This window comes from Panulirus ornatus, chromosome 1 (assembly GCF_036320965.1).
Source record: "Panulirus ornatus isolate Po-2019 chromosome 1, ASM3632096v1, whole genome shotgun sequence".
Classification (NCBI taxonomy): Eukaryota; Metazoa; Arthropoda; class Malacostraca; order Decapoda; family Palinuridae; genus Panulirus; species Panulirus ornatus.
In genome coordinates, this window is record NC_092224.1 from 88,858,247 (window position 1) to 88,883,855 (window position 25,609).

The following is a 25,609-nucleotide window of genomic DNA, read 5'->3' on the forward strand; positions in this document are numbered from 1 at the left end:
AGGGGGGAGGGGGTTGTTATTTCATGTGTGGTGGGGTGGCGATGGGAATTAATAAGGTCAGACAGTATGAATTATGTACATGTGTATATATGTATATGTCTGTGTGTGTATATATATGTATACGTTGAGATGTATAGGTATGTATATTTGTGTGTGTGGACGTGTATGTGGGTGGGGTGGGCCATTCTTTCGTCTGTTTCCTTGCGCTACCTCGCTAACGCAGGAGACAGCGACAAAGCAAAATGAAATAGATATAAATAATAATGTATACGTTATCACTGTTTCACATATCAGGAAACAGAAGAAGAATGGCCCATCCATTCATATACATGTATATGTACAAAAATGCCCATATGTGTACATACATATACATATCAACATATACATACACAGACACAGACATATACATATATACATATGTACATATTCATACTTGCTTGCCTTCATCCATTCCTGTCGCTACCCTGCCCCACAGGAAACAGCATCGCTGCCCCCGTTTCAGAGGTACTACCAGGAAAACAGACAAAAAAGGCCACATTCGTCCTTACTCAGTCTCTAGCTGTCATTTGTAATGCACCGAAACCACAGCTCCCTAGCCACATCTAGGCCCCACACACCTTTCCATGGTTTACCCCAGATGCTTCACATGCCCTGTTTCAGTGCATAAGTGAAAAAAGTGATTGAGGATTGTCATTTATTTTTTGTGGACACTATACATGGATGTAATGGTGACCACAGATTGCTGATGTAGTTAAATTCCATGAAAATACATGAACTCTAGATCACTTGGGTGCACTGGCTTCATCAACCGACTACTGTATATGCCCTCATTTTGTAGTCAGTCCTTTTGTGAGATGGCAACATATCCAACTTTATTTTTGGATGCTAAAAGTTTTAAAGACTATAGTTGAACATAGGGACTCTGGGAGGAATTTTTTCAGGGGGTACAAAGTGTCTTTTGGGTCCCCTTCCTTTCTCCATTAGCCATCCTGCTTTTATCCACTAGGGTTTTATGCCATGAGCTGTAAGTCCAAAAAGGGTATGGAAGATGAGAGAGGGTTGGAATTTAGTGATCTGTTGATTTTCTGCATTTGAGGCTTTATGCTTCTATACTCCCCCTATGATGAATATGAAGAAATATCTTTTCTTTCTTTTAAACTATTCGCCATTTCCCGCGTTAGCGAGGTAGCGTTAGGAACAGAGGACTGGGCCTTTTTTGGAATATCCTCACCTGGCCCCCTCTGTTCCTTCTTTTGGAAAATTAAAAAAAAAAAAAAAGAGAGGGGAGGCTTTCCAGGCCCCCGCTCCCTCCCCTTTTAGTCGCCTTCTACGACACGCAGGGAATACGTGGGAAGTATTCTCAATCCCCTATCCCCAGTGATAATGAAGAAATATAGATATCATAAAAGAGGATCATTTTTATAATGCATTTTTGTGCATACTTGCTGACTTTTTTCTCCTCCTCCTGCCTTTCATCTTTATCCAAGCCTAAATCCTATAACCTAGGTTTGACTTAATTTAGGGGTGATCAAAGGCTACTGTGCCAAGGTGCAAGATGAAATGGGTCTCCTTCACTTGTGCTTCAAGAAAATTTTCACAATTTCTGTTCAGTGTTCTCTTACTTAATACAGTTCAGTAGTGTCTACTTCATATGTACTTTAAGAATATTTTAACTTTGTAGGCTCACATAAAATGTGAATGCTCATCTTCAATATATGCAAACATTTTCTGAGATCCCAGGAAATTCCCCAGCCCCCTTTTGGACCCCCAGGCCCAATTTACCCCATGCACTTCCCCTCTCATTGGCCATAGTTGACCACCATATGGAAGTGGATACACCTTACAGCAACCATGTTGAAAAGCCATTCACTGGGAATAATGACAATAGAAATTCTGTTGACTTTAGTCATTAAGTGTGGTGAAAGGGACACAAAACTGTCTGTACTTCATGCTAATTTCATTCTCTATCACATGCATTCTCCCACATTTGTAAAGTAAACTTCACATTTCACAAAAACTTCCATTTATTGCCTATTTGCTTCCTTCCAAAATAATGTGTTAATCACCTTTAGATTCTTATTTTTCCTTTTTCTGAGGTCTCCTCACTTGCTTTCCTCCTTAGGCTTTATTCTTTTTTTTTCTTTTTTTTTAAGCTGAACAGTATATTTGATATTGGTAGGTAGTAGTTCATTGGCAGCCACTAACCAGTGAGGTATATTGCTGGCACTACCCACCTGGATATTGGGAGGGTTAGTGATGGGTGCATAGTGAGCCAGCGCTTCAATGGTTGTCAAGTTGCACTCCTTTGACCAAAGTAATCGTCTCTTCTTTCTGCCTCACCTACATGTGGAATGCTGGCATTCTGTCCACAAACATACAATCCATCCTTGTCTCACATAATACTTGACAACATGTAACTTGCACAACTCATTTTTCGCAATTTAAAACTTTTCTGTGGTGAGCGCTTTGTGCTAGCCCTTCCTTTTGACAAAATGGTAGGAGCAAGAGATAGTAGTAGTTGGTGTGAACATTAGGTAATGTAACAGGTAAGAGTATTAGCTGGGACCATTAGGTAGTAGTAGTAGTAGTTTGAAACATTAGTCAGGAAAATTAAGTAGAAACATTAGATAGATGTAGTTGGTTGAAACATTAGGTCAGAGCCTTTGAAAACACTGTGCTAGAGCTGCCCTCTGCTAGTGGCCTGTTTAAGGTGAGGCACTGAAGACTAAGAAGTGGCACTGGAGTTCAGCAGTTATGGAGACTCTTTTGCTGTAGCCACCCCCTTCAGAGAGTTCCCAAAGGGAACAGGTACCAAAGATCTAATATCTAAGATATTTGACACTGCCCATTCCTGTGTAATTTTTTTCAGCTCATATATAAAAACATCATCATCCCTGAAGAATGAGTGATAAACAATAGAAGTAAATTTACCCATGTAAAGTCCATGATAAGTTACTCTGTAATTAAGATAAAAAGGTGAACAGTGTTACCACCAGGCTTGTTTTATCAGAATTTGTTTTTACTGCCATATGTATCAAAGGAAGTATTTGTATTTTGCTTATATCTTGTTATAATCACTATAATATACATGTAAATTCCATAAGTAGCAAAAGTGGGGAAATTTTGGTTATGGAGGCAACATCTACACAACAGTGTAATCTTTCAAACTATCAGACTGTTCGCCATTTCCCGCGTTACCGAGGTAGCGTTAAGAAAAGAGGACTGGGTCTTTAAGGAAATATCCTCACCTGGCCCTCTTCTCTGTTCTTTCTTTTGGAAAATTAAAAACAATGAGAGGGGAGGATTTCCAGCCCCCCGCTCCCTTCCCTTTTAGTCAGCTTCTACGACATGCAGGGAACACGTGGGAAGTATTCTTTCTCCCCTATCCCCAGTGTAATATATATTTTATTTATTTATTTATTTTGCTTTGTTGCAGTCTCCCGCGTTAGCGAGGTAGCGCAAGGAAACAGACGAAAGAATGGCCCAACCCGCCCACATACACATGTATATACATACATGTCCACACACGCAAATATACATACCTATACATCTCAATGTACATATATATATACACACACAGACATATACATAAAAACACATGTACATAATTCATACTGTCTGCCTTTATTTAATCCCATCGCCACCTCGCCACACATGGAATAACAACCCCCTCCCCCCTCATGTGTGTGAGGTAGCACACACACACATATATATATATATATATATATATATATTTTTTATTTTTTTTATTTTGCTTTGTCGGTCTCCCGCATTTGCGAGGTAGCGCAAGGAAACAGAGGAAAGAAATGGCCCAACCCACCCTCATACACATGTATATACACACACGTCCACACACGCAAATATACATACCTATACATCTCAATGTACACATATATATACACACACAGACACATACATATATACCCATGCACACAATTCACACTGTCTGCCTTTATTCATTCCCATCGCCACCTCGCCACACATGGAATACCATCCCCCTCCCCCCTCATGTGTGCGATGTGAAAAAAGGAGAGATAGGTAGTATGTTTGAGGAAAGGAACCTGGATGTTTTGGCTCTGAGTGAAACGAAGCTCAAGGGTAAAGGGGAAGAGTGGTTTGGGAATGTCTTGGGAGTAAAGTCAGGGGTTAGTGAGAGGACAAGAGCAAGGGAAGGAGTAGCAGTACTCCTGAAACAGGAGTTGTGGGAGTATGTGATAGAATGTAAGAAAGTAAATTCTCGATTAATATGGGTAAAACTGAAAGTTGATGGAGAGAGATGGGTGATTATTGGTGCATATGCACCTGGGCATGAGAAGAAAGATCATGAGAGGCAAGTGTTTTGGGAGCAGCTAAATGAGTGTGTTAGTGGTTTTGATGCACAAGACCGGGTTATAGTGATGGGTAATTTGAATGCAAAGGTGAGTAATGTGGCAGTTGAGGGAATAATTGGTATACATGGGGTGTTCAGTGTTGTAAATGGAAATGGTGAAGAGCTTGTAGATTTATGTGCTGAAAAAGGACTGGTGATTGGGAATACCTGGTTTAAAAAGCGAGATATACATAAGTATACGTATGTAAGTAGGAGAGATGGCCAGAGAGTGTTATTGGATTACGTGTTAATTGACAGGCGCACGAAAGAGAGACTTTTGGATGTAAATGTGCTGAGAGGTGCAACTGGAGGGATGTCTGATCATTATCTTGTGGAGGCTAAGGTGAAGATTTGTATGGGTTTCCAGAAAAGAAGAGTGAATGTTGGGGTGAAGAGGGTGGTGAGAGTAAGTGAGCTTGGGAAGGAGACTTGTGTGAGGAAATACCAGGAGAGACTGAGAACAGAATGGAAAAAGGTGAGAACAGTGGAAGTAAGGGGAGTGGGGGAGGAATGGGATGTATTTAGGGAATCAGTGATGGATTGCGCAAAAGATGCTTGTGGCATGAGAAGCGTGGGAGGTGGGTTGATTAGAAAGGGTAGTGAGTGGTGGGATGAAGAAGTAAGATTATTAGTGAAAGAGAAGAGAGAGGCATTTGGACGATTTTTGCAGGGAAAAAATGCAATTGAGTGGGAGATGTACAAAAGAAAGAGACAGGAGGTCAAGAGAAAGGTGCAAGAGGTGAAAAAGAGGGCAAATGAGAGTTGGGGTGAGAGAGTATCATTAAATTTTAGGGAGAATAAAAAGATGTTCTGGAAGAGGTAAATAAAGTGCGTAAGACAAGGGAGCAAATGGGAACTTCAGTGAAGGGCACTAATGGGGAGGTGATAACAAGTAGTGGTGATGTGAGGAGATGGAGTGAGTATTTTGAAGGTTTGTTGAATGTGTTTGATGATAGAGTGGCAGATATAGGGTGTCTTGGTCGAGGTGGTGTGCAAAGTGAGAGGGTTAGGGAAAATGATTTGGTAAACAGAGAAGAGGTAGTAAAAGCTTTGCGGAAGATGAAAGCCGGCAAGGCAGCAGGTTTGGATGGTATTGCAGTGGAATTTATTAAAAAAGGGGGTGACTGTATTGTTGACTGGTTGGTAAGGTTATTTAATGTATGTATGACTCATGGTGAGGTGCCTGAGGATTGGCGGAATGCTTGAATAGTGCCATTGTACAAAGGCAAAGGGGATAAGAGGGAGTGCTCAAATTACAGAGGTATAAGTTTGTTGAGTATTCCTGGTGAATTATATGGGAGGGTATTGATTGAGAGGGTGAAGGCATGTACAGAGCATCAGATTGGGGAAGAGCAGTGTGGTTTCAGAAGTGGTAGAGGATGTGTGGATCAGGTGTTTGCTTTGAAGAATATATGTGAGAAATACTTAGAAAAGCAAATGGATTTGTATGTAGCATTTATGGATCTGGAGAAGGCATATGATAGAGTTGATAGAGATGCTTTGTGGAAGGTATTAAGAATATATGGTGTGGGAGGCAAGTTGTTAGAAGCAGTGAAAAGTTTTTATCGAGGATGTAAGGCATGTGTACGTGTAGGGAGAGAGGAAAGTGATTGGTTCTCCGTGAATGTAGGTTTGCGGCAGGGGTGTGTGATGTCTCCATGGTTGTTTAATTTGTTTATGGATGGGGTTGTTAGGGAGGTGAATGCAAGAGTTTTGGAAAGAGAGGCAAGTATGAAGTCTGTTGTGGATGAGAGAGCTTGGGAAGTGAGTCAGTTGTTGTTCGCTGATGATACAGCGCTGGTGGCTGATTCATGTGAGAAACTGCAGAAGCTGGTGACTGAGTTTGGTAAAGTGTGTGAAAGAAGAAAGTTAATAGTAAATGTGAATAAGAGCAAGGTTATTAGGTACAGTAGGGTTGAGGGTCAAGTCAATTGGGAGGTAAGTTTGAATGGAGAAAAACTGGAGGAAGTAAAGTGTTTTAGATATCTGGGAGTGGATCTGGCAGCGGATGGAACCATGGAAGCGGAAGTGAATCATAGGGTGGGGGAGGGGGCGAAAATCCTGGGAGCCTTGAAGAATGTGTGGAAGTCGAGAACATTATCTCGGAAAGCAAAAATGGGTATGTTTGAAGGAATAGTGGTTCCAACAATGTTGTATGGTTGCGAGGCGTGGGCTATGGATAGAGTTGTGTGCAGGAGGGTGGATGTGCTGGAAATGAGATGTTTGAGGACAATGTGTGGTGTGAGGTGGTTTGATCGAGTAAGTAATGTAAGGGTAAGAGAGATGTGTGGAAATAAAAAGAGCGTGGTTGAGAGAGCAGAAGAGGGTGTTTTGAAATGGTTTGGGCACATGGAGAGAATGAGTGAGGAAAGATTGACCAAGAGGATATATGTGTCGGAGGTGGAGGGAACGAGGAGAAGTGGGAGACCAAATTGGAGGTGGAAAGATGGAGTGAAAAAGATTTTGAGTGATCAGGGCCTGAACATGCAGGAGGGTGAAAGGTGGGCAAGGAATAGAGTGAATTGGATCGATGTGGTATACCGGGGTTGACATGCTGTCAGTGGATTGAATCAGGGCATGTGAAGCATCTGGGGTAAACCATGGAAAGTTGTGTGGGGCCTGGATGTGGAAAGGGAGCTGTGGTTTTGGGCATTATTGCATGACAGCTGGAGATTGAGTGTGAACGAATGGGGCCTTTGTTATCTTTTCCTAGCGCTGTTTATATATATATATATATATATATATATATATATGTTTACCAAATGGCGTCCTAGCTTCGTCTCTTCGAGGTATATCAACTGACTGTTATATTTCTCTCTCGTGTCTCCCCTGATGATGTGATTATTACACGAAAGTGCACTTGGGAACTTTTCATGTTTCATTTTCCCCGTGGACTCATAGGAATATCTTGATCACGCGCAAAATTGTGATCCTTTCCAATATATATTTATTATTATTATTATTATTATTATTATTATTATTATTAGTATTATTATTATTATTTATATACATCCCTGTGGCTAGGGGAGAATGAATGCTTCCCACATACTCCCTGTGTGTTGTAGAATGCAACTAAAATGGTTGGGAGTGGGGGCTGGAAATCCTCCCCTCCAATTTTTACTTACTGAAAAGAAGGAATAGAGAAGGGGGCCAAGTGATGATTTTCTCTCTGAGACTATGTCTTCTGTTCTTGACGCTACCTCTCAACATGGGAAGTGGCGAATACATATGAAAAATATATATGTTGCTTATTCACCATAAAAAGGTGTCTTCTCTATATCTGGCAAAATGAATCTTTAAAAACTATATTACATAACAGAAAATGATTATGTAGAAAAATGAAGTGTCGATATGCTGAACAAAGTGTATACGGCCTCTTGTATTACTTGTCTACAATTGAAAGGAGGTGCATTTTCTATGTCTGGTATTAACAGAACTTGGAAACATATGAAAAAGTAAAAAGTACTGACTTAAATGCAAGAATGAGAAAATATACCAAAACCTGTTTTCCAGTAAATCATTTAAATATGGGCATAATTAAGATAATAAGAGGGCAAATCATATTTGTTTTTACATATCTTTATATAATGATACATGTGTTCCACATGTGCAACCCGCCCATTAAACAATAAAATCAACTTGAAACATGAATACTTCAAAGTTGCATCCTCTACATGTTCAATGAAACAAAGCTTAGCATACATGTGGCAGCATATGCTCTTGCTTTGAGGTTGCAGGATGCTTCTGAATGATGCAAGAGGGGGAACCTATGTGATGAATCCAAACATTGCAGTCACATGGTATGTTTTTTTTTTATAACAGTTGAAGTGAAAAGGTTAAAGCCAGTCCTTTTGATTATGTTTCACTATTACTTGACAGTTAACTAGTTTAGAGCCAAGGAAGACAGAATACTTTAACTAAACATTGATCCTTCATATAAAAGTAGATCATAATATGAATACTGGTAGTACCCACATCAAGGGAGGGCCTTAAGTGAAAAATATTTATACAGGTACACCACTGAATTTCCAGCAATGGATGGTTCAGCACCTCCTTTAGTCTGGACAAAATTATGTGAGGGAACTTGAAATTACCACAGCCACCAGACTAGTTTAATGGGCGGCCATAGATGGCGTGTTTTTAGGGCACGCCTATTTACATTCTTTACACTGCACCTGTTGGTGGTGATACTGCAATTCTGTGAGATTCATAGCATGATCGAGTGATGATGCAATGGTTTTGAAAGCGTCAGAATGATGGAGTGACTTAGGTAGCATGATAATGGACCAGGATAAGTTGTTCCATAAAGAACTTAAATTACATCATGAGCATGATTATAGTGAAGGATGGCTTCAAAGATTCAAGAAGCACCATGGAATTTCCATAAATAGAGTGTGTGTGGAGAAAAGTGGTCTGCAAACCACAAAGGAGCTGCCAAGTATGTGGACAAATCTGCAAAACTCGTAGCTAACGAGCAACTCAGTCCTGAGCAGGTATATAATGCAGACGAATACTTTAGACACATGGAAGATGTATAATTAGTGGATTAAAGGTGTTTTGATGAAATATTATTACATGACCACAGTTGGTCCGGCAAAATGGTTAATCCACGATGCTTTGGACCAAAAGTGCCGGAAAGTCGGTGGTGTACCTGTACCTCAAATGAATAAGACTAACAATCAAGGTAATGGAGTAGGCTATGAACAAACTCATTTGTAAGGTATAATGATAATGACCGTGATATGAAGTTAAGGTCAGGAAACTCTCATTTAGCATAATATCTAGTCATAAAATTTTGACATCACTGGTGAATGTCGATTAGTAGAAACAAGTTTTTATTCCATCCAGATGAAGCATCATCCCAGAAGAACTATGTGTTCCAAAGTAAAAGGCAGTGAGAAGATAATGAACAGGCCTCTGGTACATAGAAAAAGAACTCAGACAATGCTTATGAAGTCTAGCAAGGTAAGTGGTAAAAATGACTCGGTGAATAAGGAAGAATTTATGTAAGTGTTCAATACAGACTGACAGATGCATGAACACAGAGGGACAGAGAACTTAAGGGGGAACTTTATATAGGTACTTTCATCTGCCAAGAATTTCATTTGATAAAGGAACAGTAGGTTTTTATGCCAATATTAAAGTAAAGTATTGTGTAGTCCTTTAAGGACTCGATAGGATTTTTTTATAGCTCTAGTTAAAGTTAGTGCTTATTTCAAGCATAATGCTGTCATACAGTGATTATTCTGTGAAAGCATAGCTTTAGTAGCACTGTATACAGTAAACCTGACAATATTTGCATTTTGAAAAGTTGCAGTTTTGTACAGAAATGTAGCTGCAAATATGGCCATGAAAATTCTCATAAACTCAAAAAATTGTAAGGAGGAGGATATATTTTGCAGTTTTATATGCACAATAAGGTTTTCTTATCAATGTTTCTACTGTTCTAAATTGTCTTTGCTTACTACTTGTGTGGTTCAAATTGAGGAAGGTTAAGGGCTTTCATTTCAGAATGACCACCTTGACAATTGACATAAACTTTGCACAGTAGGTGAAAAGCAGTTCCAGGTCCAGGTGGCTGAAGTAAAGCTAGGAATGATTTTCTTTAGTACTGACTGAGCCACAGGTTTCAGGAGTTATATGGAAGGGGCTTACCAAAGGGTTCTTAGGAGTGTTGTAATTAAGAGAGAGTTGGGAAACAGAAAAATTAGGAGAGTAATAGCTAACCTAAGGTACTACATCTTTTATTGTGTTTCTTTAGTTGTTAGCTTATGATAATGTTTTTCCTGTAATTAGGTGGTGATCATGCTGTATTTTTGTTTTATACAATATTTTATAGTAATTTCATTTTAGGATTTATTTTTATTTACAAGAATTCAAATAAAATGTGTAATTTTATTACTCTTGAACACATTTATTGAAGAGATAACAGCATGCATTAATGTAGGGAAAATACACTGAAAAAAATTCCTGTACTCCACAAAATACTTGTACCATTATCTTCTGTAGCTTCAGTCATGAATTTTGTTAAAGCAAGAGTTTAATCTAGTTCCATTTAGTTTAAGGACTTTGTGTCACAGATGTATTATATATAATATTCACTGTACACTCCTGACTACCTACAGCTCAATATGGAGAGATCTCTTACATTGAATTATATAGAATATATTTCCTCTTAAATATACAATCTTTAATTTTGTAATATAGTGCATTTAATTATTGTATGCTCCATGATCAAAGTAATATTTATTTTATTAATTAGGAATGTAATTTCTATTGAAGAAAAGTAGAATTTTAACTTTTGCTTCAAAGAGCTTTGCTTTAAAGAACTATTAACATGTAATCTTAGTAAAAGGATATTATTATTATTTCCAAGAGTTTTTGTCTGTCTAATTTCCTAGGTGTAACTTGTAAGGGAAAATAATGTGTTGAGCTGACATGTATTTCGTACTCAGGGCCATTTCAAAGAAACATACCGATTGGATGTTTGCCTTAAAGGACTTAGACGTTCCCTGTTATCCTCATTTCTGTAAAACTGGTTTGTTTCCTGTACCTTTTCCACATTATTAAGAAGTGGTCAGTTAAAGTAAATTTCAAAATTGATGTAATCATTTTGCTGCTAGCTGCTAGCTCCCAGTCTCATAAATCATTTATCATTCATGGCATGTTTATCATTTGGTTGTCACTATGTTAACACTTCATCTCTCTCTTTCTTTTGAACCACCATCTGTTCACAAGACTTCTTGGGCACAGTAATATTTAGGATTTCATAAAAAGAGATTACCTATACACTTAAAGTTGAAAAAATGTAGCAAAGCAAACATAAGGATGAATTCTGTAAATATAAGAAGCAAGAAGAATCTTTGAGAATATGAATAACACATTCCCTATATGGATGTTCAGTCAAAACCATGCTCTTTTTGGTTGGAACCAAATGAGTGACAATGGTGGATGTAGCCTTAATAATGAACATAATCAAGACATATGATACTGATTATAATCATAACCAAATGTAAAATCTTCATTTTCTGAAGCATCCCCATTTTAATCATCATTAATACCATCATGGGGTGGACCAGTTACATAAAACAAACCACATATTTCCACTCTAATAAATATGATTTGCACTTTTTCATATGAAGATGATTTGTCGAATGAAATCAATGTTTTTTTTATTTTTCTTTCATGAAAAAAGTAGGTAACTCTGGCAAAGAAGTATGTTATGGTGGTTTGCAACCTTGAGAGATTGCTAACGGTGAGGTTGACTTCTTATTCTAACCACCACTGCCCAAATGCCTTAATTAGAGTTTTTCTGACTCAGGTTGAAAAACTTTCCACCATATATTTCTACTTGTTTTGATAATGAAGTGAGATTTTTACCTTAAAAATTCACTTTAGACTCTGTTCAAATTATTTGAATATATCTTTCATATCTGTGTTAATGATCACCAGAAATATCAAATCAAGATGAGGAAAGTGGTTCATTACCTTCAAGCAAATTCTCATGACATGAAATCCTGCTAACACCCCAACTTAAGGAGAAATAGATGAAGACAAAGACATTAATAAAATTCAGGAAAATGTTAGAAGCAAAAGGAATCCTTGAATAAACCTGAACATTGCTTATCATATTTGGACAATCAATTTTGCAAAAGCTACAAAAAAATTATTGGAGTCTTAGTTTCTGCATAATGAAAATGGGAGGCAATTCTAAGGCAATTCAAATACAGAGGGAATGGTAAAAAAGGGGAAGGAGTGGTTTGATAAAAAATGTCAGAAAGCAAAGATATAGATGGCACTCTAGCCAGCTTGCATTGGCAAGGTATAAGAGAGTATGGAATGAGTAAAGCAGCATAAGAAAAGAAGAATGAAGAAACCTTGGAAAGAATATTGTGGTCAAGGCAGCTTGAAATCCAAAAATATTCCATAAGTTTATTAGGAGCCAGTTGTCAGGTAAGGAGCATCAGGCTAAGGGATTCAGAGGGAAATACTATAGAGGATGATGTAAGGATATGTGAGGAATTGAATAGCAAGTTCAAAATTGCTTTCATAATGGAAGACACTATAGCCCCAATACTTGTTTGATGGAATGGGGAGGAGCTTTTGGAAATCATTAGATATCTAGGAAAGATATAAACAGTATTAAAGGCACCTCACTTATGGCTGATACTTCAAATGAAATTTCATCATATTTGCTAAAGAGGTGTACAGATACCCTAGATAACCACATGAATTACTGTTCAAGATGTACTGGAGAGAGGCATAGTGCCAAGGAAGTGGAAAAAGGTAAACGTCATACCTATACAAGGATCTCTCTCTCTATGCAATATTATGTTCTTGGAAATGGTCATGTACATCAAAAATGCATAGGTCAGGTAATGTAAGTAAAGGTCAATAGGGATTTCATTCTTAGTAAAACACTACTGAAAAACTACCGTATACATGTCCCAGTAAATATGGAATACTGTGATATACATAACTGTAGAATGAACTCAATTCATGGAAACAGAAAATAATAAACTTTGAATACTGGGAAAGTTTTCCCTTCATGGGAAATGTACATTCCTGAAGGCATTCTTTTCCAAAATAATGTGATCCCATTCATGTTAAAAATCTACTAAGGGGAATAGCCACTTTCCTTGATATACATTGGGAATCCTAAATCTGTGGGGCCAGGTGCGTTTTGGGATTTGTAATTTTTAGGACTTTAGAACATCAGCATAATTATGATAGCAAACCAAGTGGGGTCCTACACTCTAGCCATGATTTTTTGATGCTAAAGTGGTAACTCACCCTGCAGGGTCTAAACAAAGCAAAGTCTAGCCATGTAATGGATACATGCCTATTGCATAAAGAAATAGGAAAACTTACCTTGAAAGGCTTGACAAACTTCCCTCCACCCCTATCTCACACCACCACCACCTACCTCAATTCTCAATACCTATATTCTCGGTAAAAATCATAACTATTTGAGTTATTTATGGAAAACTATACTTCAAGAAGACAACAGGCCCTTAGCTGAGAAAACAGCAGTATTCCTTAGCAAGAAACAGAGGTAGCATGCACCACTGTGCAGACATTGTGTGCGTGATGCTTTATGCATGAGTTAGTTATATTTTATATTTATTATACTTGATTTCTGTTCCTGTGTTAGCAAGATAGTGCCAGGAAACAGACAAAGAAAGACCGATCCACTCACATACACATCAATATATTTTTTATAATGTTTTTATTATACATAATTGCTGTTTCCCGCATCAGTGAGGCAGCACCAAGAAACAAACAAAGAATGGCTCATCCACTCATATTCTTTTATTTATTTATTCTGTTATACATAATCGCTGCTTCCCGCATCAGCGAAGTAGTGCCAGGAAACAAACAAAGAATGGCCCACCCACTCATATACACATATACATAACTGCCAATATACATACATATACATATCAACATATACATACACACACACATACACAGACATATACATATATACACATGTACATATTCATACTTGCTTGCCTTCATCCATTCCTGTTACTACCCTGCCCCACAAAACAACATCACTACCCCCCACTTCAGCGAAGTAGTGCTAGGAAAACAGACAAAAAAGGCCACATTTGTTCACACTCGGTCTCTAGCTGTCAATTGTAATGAACAGAAACCACAGCTCCCTATCCAAATCCAGGACACACAGACCTTTCCATGGTTTACCTCAGACACTTCACATGCCCTGGTTCAGTCCATTAACAGCATGTCGACCCCAGTATACCACATCATTCCAATTCACTCTATTCCTTGCACACCTCTCACCCTTCTGTATGTTCAGGCCCTGATCACTCAGAATCTTTTTCACTTCACCCTTCCACCTCCAGTTTGATTTCCCATTTCTCCTTGTTCCCTTTATCTCTGACACATATATCCTCTTAGTCAATCTTTCCTTGCTCATTCTCTCCATATGTCCAAACCATTTCAACACACCCTCTACTGCTCTTTCAACCATACTTTTTATATTTCCACACATCTCTCTTACCCTTTCATTACTTACTCGATCAAATCACCTCTCACCACATATTGTCCTTAAACATTTCATTTCCAATACATCCACCCTCCTCCATGCAACCCTATGCCTTGCAACCATAGAACATTGTTGGAACTACCATTCCTTCAAACATACCCATTTTTGCTCTCTGAGATAATGTTCATTCCTTCCACACATTCTTCATCGTTCCAAGAATCTTTGCCCCCTCCCCAACCCTGTGACTCGCTTCCACTTCCATGGTTCCATCCACTGCAAAGTAAACTCCCAGATATCTAAAACACTTCACTTCCTCCAATGTCTCTCCATTCAATCTTACATCCCACTTTACTTGTCCCTCAACCCTCCTGAACCTAATAACCTTGCTTTTATTCACATTTAATCTCAACTTTCTCCATTCACACACTTTTCCAAACTCAGTCACCAACTTCTGCAGTTTCTCACACAAATCAGCCACTAGAGCTGCATCACTTGCGAACAACAACTCACTTCTCAAACCCTCTTATCCACAAAAGACTGCATACTCACCCCTCTCTCCAAAACTCTTGTATTTACCTCCCTAATCACCCCTTCCATAAACAAATTAAACAACCATGGGGACATCACACACCCCTGCAGCAGACCGACATTCACTGGGAATCAATCACTCTCCTCTCTTCTTACTCATACACGCCTTACATCCGCGGTAAAAACTTTTCACTGCTTCTAGCAACTTACTTCCCACACCATATATTCTTGAAACCTTCCACAAAGCATCTCTATCAACCTTATCATATGCTTTCTCCAGATCCGTAAATGCTACATACAAATCCATCTGTTTTTCTAAATATTTCTTGCATGCATTCTTCAAAGCAAACTATGCTGCGATATTTGTTCTGTTGCCTCCATTGGATAAAAGTCCCCTTTGATTAAGAATATTATTCCATACTAAGGTGGATGCCCCTCGTCCAATATGTTTTTCAAGTTCATATATCATGAGGTCTGTTGTTATAAAGGACTTCTGCCAAGCCTTTGGACGCCAGGGAAAATGATGAGCAATGTTCTCCCTCACATCTCCCCATCCAAGCTCTGCAGGTATCAATCCAGTGTAGTAGACATCCTCCATACGAAAGGGATGAGTCTTGTTAGCTGCTTGGTATAGAGTTGCCACGAGTCTTCTGTAAAGCCAAAATAATTGGTTCTTAATCATGGATTATATGATTTATATTATGTGTACATTACAAAGGAAAATTTAATGACATAATTCTTGGGCAATATTGGAATGCATCTAATGTATGGAAGATGTTACTGTACTGTTGAGGTCAACAGGTAATGGATACTAATGTAAGCAGAAGAAACTTCATAATGGAAACTGATGTAAATGCTATATTTTGTATTTGTTAATGATTGTTCTTATACCTTAAAGAAAAAGTTTATGTAAAGCAACATATCTTGATACATACTCTTGCAGCATTTTGGATGTAGATCTCAGAAATATACATGAACACCACTAAGGAGAATCAGAGTTGGATTATTTTGCAATGAAAAAATTTTTATATGAAAAAGTGAGAATTTTGTTTATTTTTCCATGTACAGAGTCTTTTGCAATGAAAAAGGTTTTATATGAAAAAGTGAGAATTATTTCATTTTTTCCATGTAAAGAGTCGAATTCTAAACTAATGAATATTATATGCTTTTAATGACAACAGCCAGTCTTGTGTCAATATGACAATAGTGTGCGATTAAACAAAGTTACAGCTGTTGGCTATGTTTCATCAACATTAACATGGCCAAAGCAGATTCTCCTTCACAAATCAGATTTAAGCAGGTATCCAAGAATAGATCCATTAAGACATGCCTCTCAGACACATAGTACTTCCTTGGAGCTTTCAACATAGGTTTTGGTCTTTTTAACTACCCTGACATACTCAAATACAGTAAAGCTCAACTGATCCATTCTTTACACATTTTCATACCACCTTACTTCATTAACCTATTTTTTGTTTTGACATGATGGTGCCAAGTAAAGAAATAACTGTCTATCCCAACAACAAGCCTGAGATTGTAAACAAAGAACTGAAAAATATACTTGGCAAAAAAATGTAGAATACAAAATGGAGATTATGCTCAGTTAAAATTATTACAAAAACAATTAAACAAGAAAATACTAGATTCATAAAGAGCTTACAAGGAAAAGGTTGAGGGGTTATTTAGAACACATTGTGTGAAAGATGCATGGAAAGGATTAAAAACTTTGTGTGGTTATGATAAAAAACTGAACATGCCCGAGTCAGAAAACATTGTTTCGTATGTGTATGATATGAATTCATTTTTTGCAAGATTTGAAAGAAATGATTTTTGCAATGAGTGCAGTAATATTATGTTGATTATTCGAGAAAGAAATGATGAATCATGATATCATATGAACATGGAGTTCCTGAAGCGTATTAGACCTGGAAAGGCCACGGAACCAGATGGTGTGCCAACCAAGGCACTCACTAGATCATGGGGTATTGCCTAACATATGAATATTGTTAGAAATAAAGCCATATGAATATTGTTAGAAATAAAGCCAATTGCCAAAATCCCTTTTCCTGAAGTGTTCAACGATTATAGACCTATTGTTTTAACATCAAATATTATGAAATATCTTGAAGACTTAAAATGAGAAACTATTTGTGTAACAGCATAGAAAATTTCAGAGATCCACTGCAGTTTGTGTATAGTAAAAATAGGAGTTTGTAGGATGTAAGTTTGACTTTTATGAATGAGATAAGCAAGGATTTAGATAGACTTAACTCACAAGCAAGAATATTGTACATTGATTTTAGCTCTTCCTTAATAAAATTCAGCCACATATTTTGTTAGATAGATTATTAGGGATAGATGTAAACTGTAACATACCAAAATGGATCTTCAGCTTTTTAACACAGAGGCCACAGTAAACCAAGATGGATAACACTGTCAAACATAGTTTTTACCAATACAGGTGCAACCCAGAGACGCATTATGTCCCCTGCTTTGTTCAGTTTGTATACTGATGACTGCAGAAGTGTAAAATTTTTAGCAACTGCACTATTTTAAAATGTGCTGAAGATACAGTAATTATAGGAAAAATTGTTAATGATAATTGTAATGATTATATTGCATAGGTTAGTTGCTTTGTTGAGTGGTGTAAAACAAATTTTCTGCACTTGAATGTAAAGAAAACTAGAGAGATGATAACAGACTTGACTACAATTGAAGATGAAAATGTAGAAAGAGTGAGTCAGTACAAGTATCTAGGCTTTATCATAGATGACCAGTTTAAAGTTGGTGCAAATACTGATATGGTGTATAGGAAATGTAATCAAAGATTGCACTTTATACGTATCTCAAATATTCTACATATAGACAACGCAATAATTGATCTTTTTTATAGGTCAGAAGTAGAATCAATTTTATGTTTTTCAATTACTGCCTGGTTTGGCAAGCCAAACAGTAAAGATAAAAATAAACTTGAGAAAATTGTAAAGAAAGCTAGGAAATTGGTTGCAAACACTAAAACATTAGATATACTGTATCAGGAATGTGCAATGAAGCAGGTGGAGAAGATCATGCAAGATGCATCTTACCCATCCTCTCCACCAATACTATGTATTTTTAAGGTTAAGACGAAGACTATCTCTTCCTATACAATGCACTGATAGATTCAGGAAATCATTTGTACCATAAAGGATTCTACTGTTTAACCATCTGAAGATGCTGTAACTCCTCTAATATAGCTTCTTAGTGCAATAGATGATTCTTTATGTGATATTTTACATGGTACTTTCATTTATTTATTTATTTATTTTATTTTGCTTTGTCGCTGTCTCCTGGGTTAGCGAGGTAACGCAAGGAAATAGACGAAAGAATGGCACAACCCACCCACATACACATGTATATACATACACGTCCACACACGCAAATATGCATACCTATACATCTCAATGCATACATATATATACACACACAGACATATACATATATACACATGTACATAATTCATACTGTCTGCCTTTATTCATTCCCATCGCCACCTCACCACACATGAAATAACAACCCCCTCCCCCCTCATGTGTGCGAGGTAGCGCTAAGAAAAGACAACAAAGGCCCCATTCGTTCACACTCAGTCTCTAGCTGTCATGTAATAATGCACTGAAACCCCAGCTCCCTCTCCACATCCAGGCCCCACAGAACTTTCCATGGTTTACCCCAGACGCTTCACATGTCCTGGTTCAATCCATTGACAGCACGTCAACCACAGTATACCACATCATTCCAATTCACTCTATTCCTTGCACGCCTTTCACCCTCCTGCATGTTCAGGCCCCGATCACTCAAAATCTTTTTCACTCCATCTTTCCACCTCCAATTTGGTCTCCCACTTCTCCTCGTTCCCTTCACCTCTGACACATATATCCTCTTTGTCAATCTTTCCTCACTCATTCTCTCCATGTGACCAAACCATTTCAAAACACCCTCTTCTGCTCTCTCAACCACACTCTTTTTATTGTCACACATCTCTCTTACCCTGTTATTGCTTACTCGATCAAACCACCTCACACCACATATTGTCCTCAAACATCTCATATCCAGCACATCCTACCTCCTGCACACAACTCTATCCATAGCCCACGCCTCGCAACCATACAACATTGTTGGAACCACTATTCCTTCAAACATACCCATTTTTGCTTTCCGAGATAATGTTCTCAACTTCCACACATTCTTCAAGGCTCTCAGAATTTTCGCCCCCTCCCCCACCCTATGATTCACTTCCGTTTCCATGGTTCCATCCGCTGCCAAATCCACTCCCAGATATCTAAAACACTTCACTTCCTCCAGTTTTTCTCCATTCAAACTCACCTCCCTATTGCCTTGACCCTCAACCCTACTGTACCTAATAACCTTACTCTTATTCACATTTACTCTCAACTTTCTTCTTTCACACACTTTACCAAACTTAGTCACCAGCTTCTGCAGTTTCTCACATGAATCAGCCACCAGCGCTGTATCATCAGCGAACAGCAACTGACTCATTTCCCAAGCTCTCTCATCCACAACAGACTGCATACTTGCCCCTCTTTCCAAAAATCTTGCATTCACCTCCCTAACAACCCCATCCATAAACAAATTAAACAACCATGGAGACATCACACAAGGGGGTGACTGTATTGTTGACTGGTTGGTAGGGTTATTTAATGTATGTATGATTCATGGTGAGGTGCCTGAGGATTGGCGGAATGCTTGCATAGTGCCATTGTACAAAGGCAAAGGGGACAAAGGTGAGTGCTCAAATTACAGAGATATAAGTTTGTTGAGTATTCCTGGGAAATTATATGGGAGGGTGAAGGCATGTACAGAGCATCAGACTGGGGAAGAGCAGTGTGGTTTCAGAAGTGGTAGAGGATGTGTGGATCAGGTGTTTGCTTTGAGGAATGTATGTGAGAAATACTTAGAAAAGCAAATGGATTTGTATGTAGCATTAATGGATCTGGAGAAAGCATATAATAGAGTTGTTAGAGATGCTCTGTGGAAGGTATTAAGAATATATGGTGTGGAAGGCAAGTTGTTAGAAGCAGTGAAAAGTTTTTATCGAGGATGTAAGGCATGTGTACGTGTAGGAAGAGAGGAAAGTGATTGGTTCTCAGTGAATGTAGGTTTGTGGCAGGGGTACTTTTATATGATACTATTTTTATTTTATAATTCTTATACTTTTAACCTTGAATTGAGCTTATAGCCATATAGAATTTCATTTTGTATCATATATACAATTTGACAATAAAGGCATCCTATCTTATCTTACATATATAGTAGCTTTCTGTTCTAATAGCATCCCCCATACTTTTGCTTTGATCTCACTCCTCTTGTAGTTTGTAAGTCTCAGACAGATTTTGGTGTGCATCCTCTGGACCCATCACTGAGGGTTTTTGGAGTGTTCAGTCTTCCAAAAAAAAGTTTTTTTTTTTCTTTTTACAAAGGTAAAGATGATATTCAGTGAATCTTCCAGTGATCAAGGGAGGATGTAGACCGGTCAGCCAGCTTCCACTTTTATGATTGGAGCTGTCATGTAATTGGTAGATGAGATGTTTCTTGTGTGGTGATGCATCAACATGGCTGGTGAACAGTAACTGAACACACTGATGTGGATGGTAAACAGTAACTTGACACAACAACATGGATGGTGAATGTAAGTGGACACTTCACCATGGATGGTAAACAACTGGACACATCAGAATTAACAGTAAACAGTAACTGGACACATAAATGTAGACAGTAAATAGTGACAGGATGAACCAACTCTTGCAGTGTTGAAAGGAATACTGAACCCTTTAAGGGAGAATGAAAGGTAGATTTAGGAAAGGAGGTATTCTTGCTCAAACTTGAGTACTTGGACTCAAAATCATTCTCAACAACTGTACTTCGGCTCGGACAGAAAATGCTTGTGCTCAGTACTTAAGCATATGCACTTATACTTATACATGTGCTCATCAGACACATGACAGTGACAAGAAAAGAGTAGTTTCAAATCAACAATGTATTATATTAGAGTAGTGATAAGAAGCACAAAGTAGAGTCAGCAACATATCCATGCTCACTGTAACACATTGTGCTCATTCCTTGATCCCCACATACAGTTGTTGCAAAATGTGCAAGCTGTATTTGATAAGTGTTTGTTGCACAGTTTTTTTCTTTATTACCTTGGAATTATGTAGCCAGGACCCAAACAGTAAACAGGGTACAGGTAGAAAGGGTACTCCTTCAGACTCACTTGCCACTTCTTTTCACAGAACTTGCGACATGGTTTGACAGGGCCATTCTTCTTGCATAAGAAGTTGTTCCTCCTCTGATGGTTTATTTCATCATACTTGTGGAGAAAACTGAAAGTGAGAATATTATCATTTATCAATTGTTATTAGGGACATTAATATTTTTTCTATACTGTGTTGATAAGGAAATGTTTAGCAGTAAGCCATAATGGAAGTTTATAAGTACATATGATTCTTTATAAGATTAGTATACTGTTTATCATAACTGATAATCATTAGCTAAACTGGAATCTGTGATTATGAATTCATTGAGAGACACTTCTAGAAATCTTTTTCGAACATTTTTGTCTTGCATCATATTACATTTTCCTGTCCATTCTGTTGCCTAAGTTGCTAATTTTCTTTGTAGTCACTGATGTCAGAGTTCCTACTTCAGCCCTTCTCTTAGTAGAGCTCCAAAATTTATTTCTATCATTTCAATAATTTTACCACAGACGTCTCACCTGCTGAGTGCGAAGATATTGACCAGAACATCAGAGTCACTTTTGAGCACCCAGGCTGGTGTTGAGCAGAAGGTATTGATCCAGTGTAGACCACTCATAATCTTGAGGGTGAGATTATCATATGTGTCCAGGAAGCTAATCTGTATCATATCATGGTACTTGTTGCTCTCTTCTCTTACATTTTCCATTTGCTGAAGGTCTCTTGCTTCACCCAAGAGAAAGATAGTCTTAAAACCTGTCATATTTAGCCACTTCTTATTACCCCATAGTCTTCTGATATGGCTTCTAGCCATAACCTCCCAGGGTGCAGTAGCCACAAAATTGATAATGAAGAGGTTTTCATTGCTGTTGCAAAACTTTGGTTCATTAATCAGATATCTGAAAGGAAACTTGTCATTGGAGGACGATATATTTTGCCCTTTATTTCTTTCTTGAAAATTAAGTGTCATACTTGAAGTTATTTTTCTCAGCTGATATTCCAAACTGAGTAAGTCCTTCTGTGTTATTACTTGGAGAGTGATCACCAGAGCCACCAGGACTGCCACACGTCTCTGCCAGCAGAGTGTCCAGGGAAAGAGGAACACACCATACATACCTGATGGGAGGATGCCATTTCTGTTAAAGCTGTTTGCATTCATTACTAAACCTGTATGTATAGAGTAAATGAGTTAAGTGTCTCTCAACTTTTACTGTATTCATTTCATTTTGAAATATCCTGCTGATGTAAGGTTCAATTTTCTAATATAGATAGGACCAATATGTGTCACTTGACACACATACACTCTTTGAATTGCACAAATAGGTAAAGTCAAAAACAAGCAAGGACTTCAAACAGCAGTATAAGGTTCAAGATGAAAGCTAATGTTCACAATTGCAGATGGATTATTGGATACTGGTTAAGAACTTAGATATATGTGCTCCATATGATAGATCACTTTGTGTATTATAGGCATCGGGAAGAAAATGATTATCAAGAGTGGAATTGTGTAGTTTCTTTTGAACAATATTAAGAGGCATGGAAGGAAAGACTGAAGGAAAGCTATCCTGGCTAGGAACTGATATGAATTTCCAAGAGGTAACAGCAGATGACAGAAATTTCAGACAAAACATATTGGAAGAAAATGAAATCTGATCAGTTTTAAAAGAAAATAATGAAAGAGCTGTTGCAAACAGCACAGAAGGCAGTAAGAGTAGCTGCATAGTGAGTTGGAAATTCATCTTATTAAAGGGATAGGGTTATGGACACTTAAGATTATTTAACATAAAAACCCCATAGGGGCAAAGGTGTATATATAGAAAAGAGAGAGGCACTTGGACAATTTTTGCAGGGAAATAATGCAAATGACTGGGAGATGTATAAAAGAAAGAGGCAGGAAGTCAAGAGAAAGCTGCAAGAGGTGAAGAAGAGGGCAAATGAGAGTTGGGGTGAGAAAGTATCATTAAATTTTAGGGAGAATAAAAAGATGTTTTGGAAGGAGGTAAATAAAGTGCGCAAGACAAGGGAACAAATGAGAACTTCAGTGAACGGGGCTAATGGGGAGGTGATAACAAGTAGTGGTGATGTAAGAAGGAGATGGAGTGAGTATTTTGAAGGTTTGTTGAATGTGTTTGATGATAGAGTGGCAGATATAGGGTGTTATGGTCGAGGTGGTGTGCAAAGTGAGAGGGTTAGGGAGAATGATTTGGTAAACAGATGAGAGGTAGTAAAATTTTTGTGGAAGATAAAAGCCGGCAAGGCAGCAGGTTTGGATGGTATTGCAGTGGAATTTATTAAAAAAGAGGGTGACTGTATTGTTGACTGGTTGGTAAGGTTATTTAATGTATGTATGACTCATGGTGAGGTACCAGAGGATTGGCAGAATGCCTGCATAGTGCCATTGTACAAAGGCAAAGGGGATAAAAGTGAGTGCTCAAATTACAGAGGTATAAGTTTGTTGAGTATTCCTGGTAAATTATATGGGAGGGTATTGATTGAGAGGGTGAAGGCATGTACAGAGCATCAGATTGGGGAAGAGCAGTGTGGTTTCAGAAGTGGTAGAGGATGTGTGGATCAGGTGTTTGCTTTGAAGAATGTATGTGAGAAATACTTAGAAAAGCAAATGGATTTGTATGTAGCATTTATGGATCTGGAGAAGGCATATGATAGAGTTGATAGAGATGCTCTGTGGAAGGTATTAAGAATATATGGTGTTGGGGGCAAGTTGTTAGAAGCAGAGAAAAGTTATTATCGAGGATGTAAGGCATGTGTATGTGTAGGAAGAGAGGAAAGTGATTGGTTCTCAGTGAATGTTGGTTTGCGGCAGGGGTGCGTGATGTCTCCATGGTTGTTTAATTTGTTTATGGATGGAGTTGTTAGGGAGGTGAATGGAAAGAGGGGCAAGTATGCAGTTTGTGGATAAGAGAGCTTGGGAAGTGAGTCAGTTGTTGTTCGCTGATGATACAGTGTTGGTGGCTGATTTGTGTGAGAAACTGCAGAAGCTGGTGACTGAGTTTGGTAAAGTATGTGAAAGAAGAAAGCTGAGAGTAAATGTGAATAAGAGCAAGGATATTAGGTACAGTAGGGTTGAGGGTCAAGTCAATTGGGAGGTATGTTTGAATGGAGAAAAACTGGAGGAAGTGAAGTGTTTTAGATATCTGGGAGTGGATTTGGCAGCGGATGGAACCATGGAAGCAGAAGTGAATCATAGTTCTTTTTTTTTTAAATTTTCCAAAAGAAGTAACAGAGAAGGGGGCCAGGTGAGGATATTCCCTCAAAGGTCCAGTCCTCTGTTCTTAACGCTACCTTGCTAACGCGGGAAATGGCGAATAGTCTAAAATATATATATATATATATATATATATATATATATATATATATATATATATATATATATATATATATATATATATATATATATATTATATATATATATATATATATATATATATATATATATATATATATATATATATATATATATATATATATATATATTTTCCCTGGGGATAGGGGAGAAAGAATACTTCCCACGTATTCCCTGCGTGTCGTAGAAGGCGACTAAAAGGGAAGGGAGCGGGGGGGCTGGAAATCCTCCCCTCTCTCTTTTTTATTTTTTTTTTTTCCAAAAGAAGGAAAAGAGAAGAGGGCCAGGTGAGGATATTCCCTCAAAGGCCCAGTCCTCTGTTCTTAACGCTACCTCGCTATCGCGGGAAATGGCGAATAGTATGAAAAAAAAAAAAAAAAAATATATATATATATATATATATATATATATATATATATATATATATATATATATATATATATATATATTCATACTACTCGCCATTTCCTGCGTTAGCAAGGTAGATATATATATATATATATATATATATATATATATATATATATATATATATCAGATAAAAGACAGCGATGCGTTTAGTATAAGTAAAGCTGATAACTATGAGGAAAATGAGAGGTTCGTCTCCAGTGCACTTTATCATATAATGACCGAAATGGCATAGTTGATGCCAACTCGCGTGAAAGGAAAGAGTTATAGAGAAAACAACAGGAAATTGGAAATTAATCAGGGCTCCTCAAGTGTTTGTGGACCTGACTCCTCAAGGAACGAAGTTTATATGGAGAGCGAAAGACAAGAGGAGGAATTGAATTCCACAGTTCAGCTGTTCGAGGGAAGAAGGCATCATAATGGCCGATCGTCGCAAGTGGCCGATCACCACACACACACACACACATAGGTTGTGGGAAGCAGCAGCCAGACACATGCCACGGGTACGAACCTTGAGGGCAGGGACACCGCTTACGAGAGCTGGTCAAATAACAGGCACAAAATAGACAGAGAACGGCAACATGGCGGCTTACGGAAAGGAAAGTTTGGAGAAAGGTGATGCCAGGAGAATTCTTGCGATAGAAGGCTTTTGATTCCACTCCTGGTTATAGTGAAGTTGA

General features: G+C 37.9%; 1 protein-coding gene across 1 annotated transcript; it reads right to left on the reverse strand.

Moving 5' to 3' along the window:
• Positions 1-10,860: 10,860 nt before the first annotated feature.
• On the reverse strand, positions 10,861-22,256 carry LOC139750747 (beta-1,3-galactosyltransferase 1-like). Its single transcript, XM_071665456.1, has 3 exons — positions 21,679-22,256; positions 21,107-21,286; positions 10,861-15,559 (listed from the first exon to the last, which is right to left on the reverse strand). Exons 1-3 carry the CDS (start codon positions 22,125-22,127, stop codon positions 15,259-15,261), a joined length of 930 nt encoding a protein of 309 aa, XP_071521557.1. The 5' UTR covers positions 22,128-22,256; the 3' UTR covers positions 10,861-15,258.
• Positions 22,257-25,609: the final 3,353 nt, after the last annotated feature.

Excerpts from the sequence above, each read along its gene's own strand:
- LOC139750747 (XM_071665456.1), bottom strand. The coding sequence starts at position 22,127 with ATGACACTTAATTTTCAAGAAAGAAATAAAGGGCAAAATATATCGTCC. Across the intron at positions 21,287-21,678 it reads AATATCTTCGCACTCAGCAG|TTTTCTCCACAAGTATGATG; the intron begins GTGAGACGTCTG and ends TCTCACTTTCAG. Across the intron at positions 15,560-21,106 it reads CCTGGCTACATAATTCCAAG|AAGACTCGTGGCAACTCTAT; the intron begins GTAATAAAGAAA and ends TTGGCTTTACAG.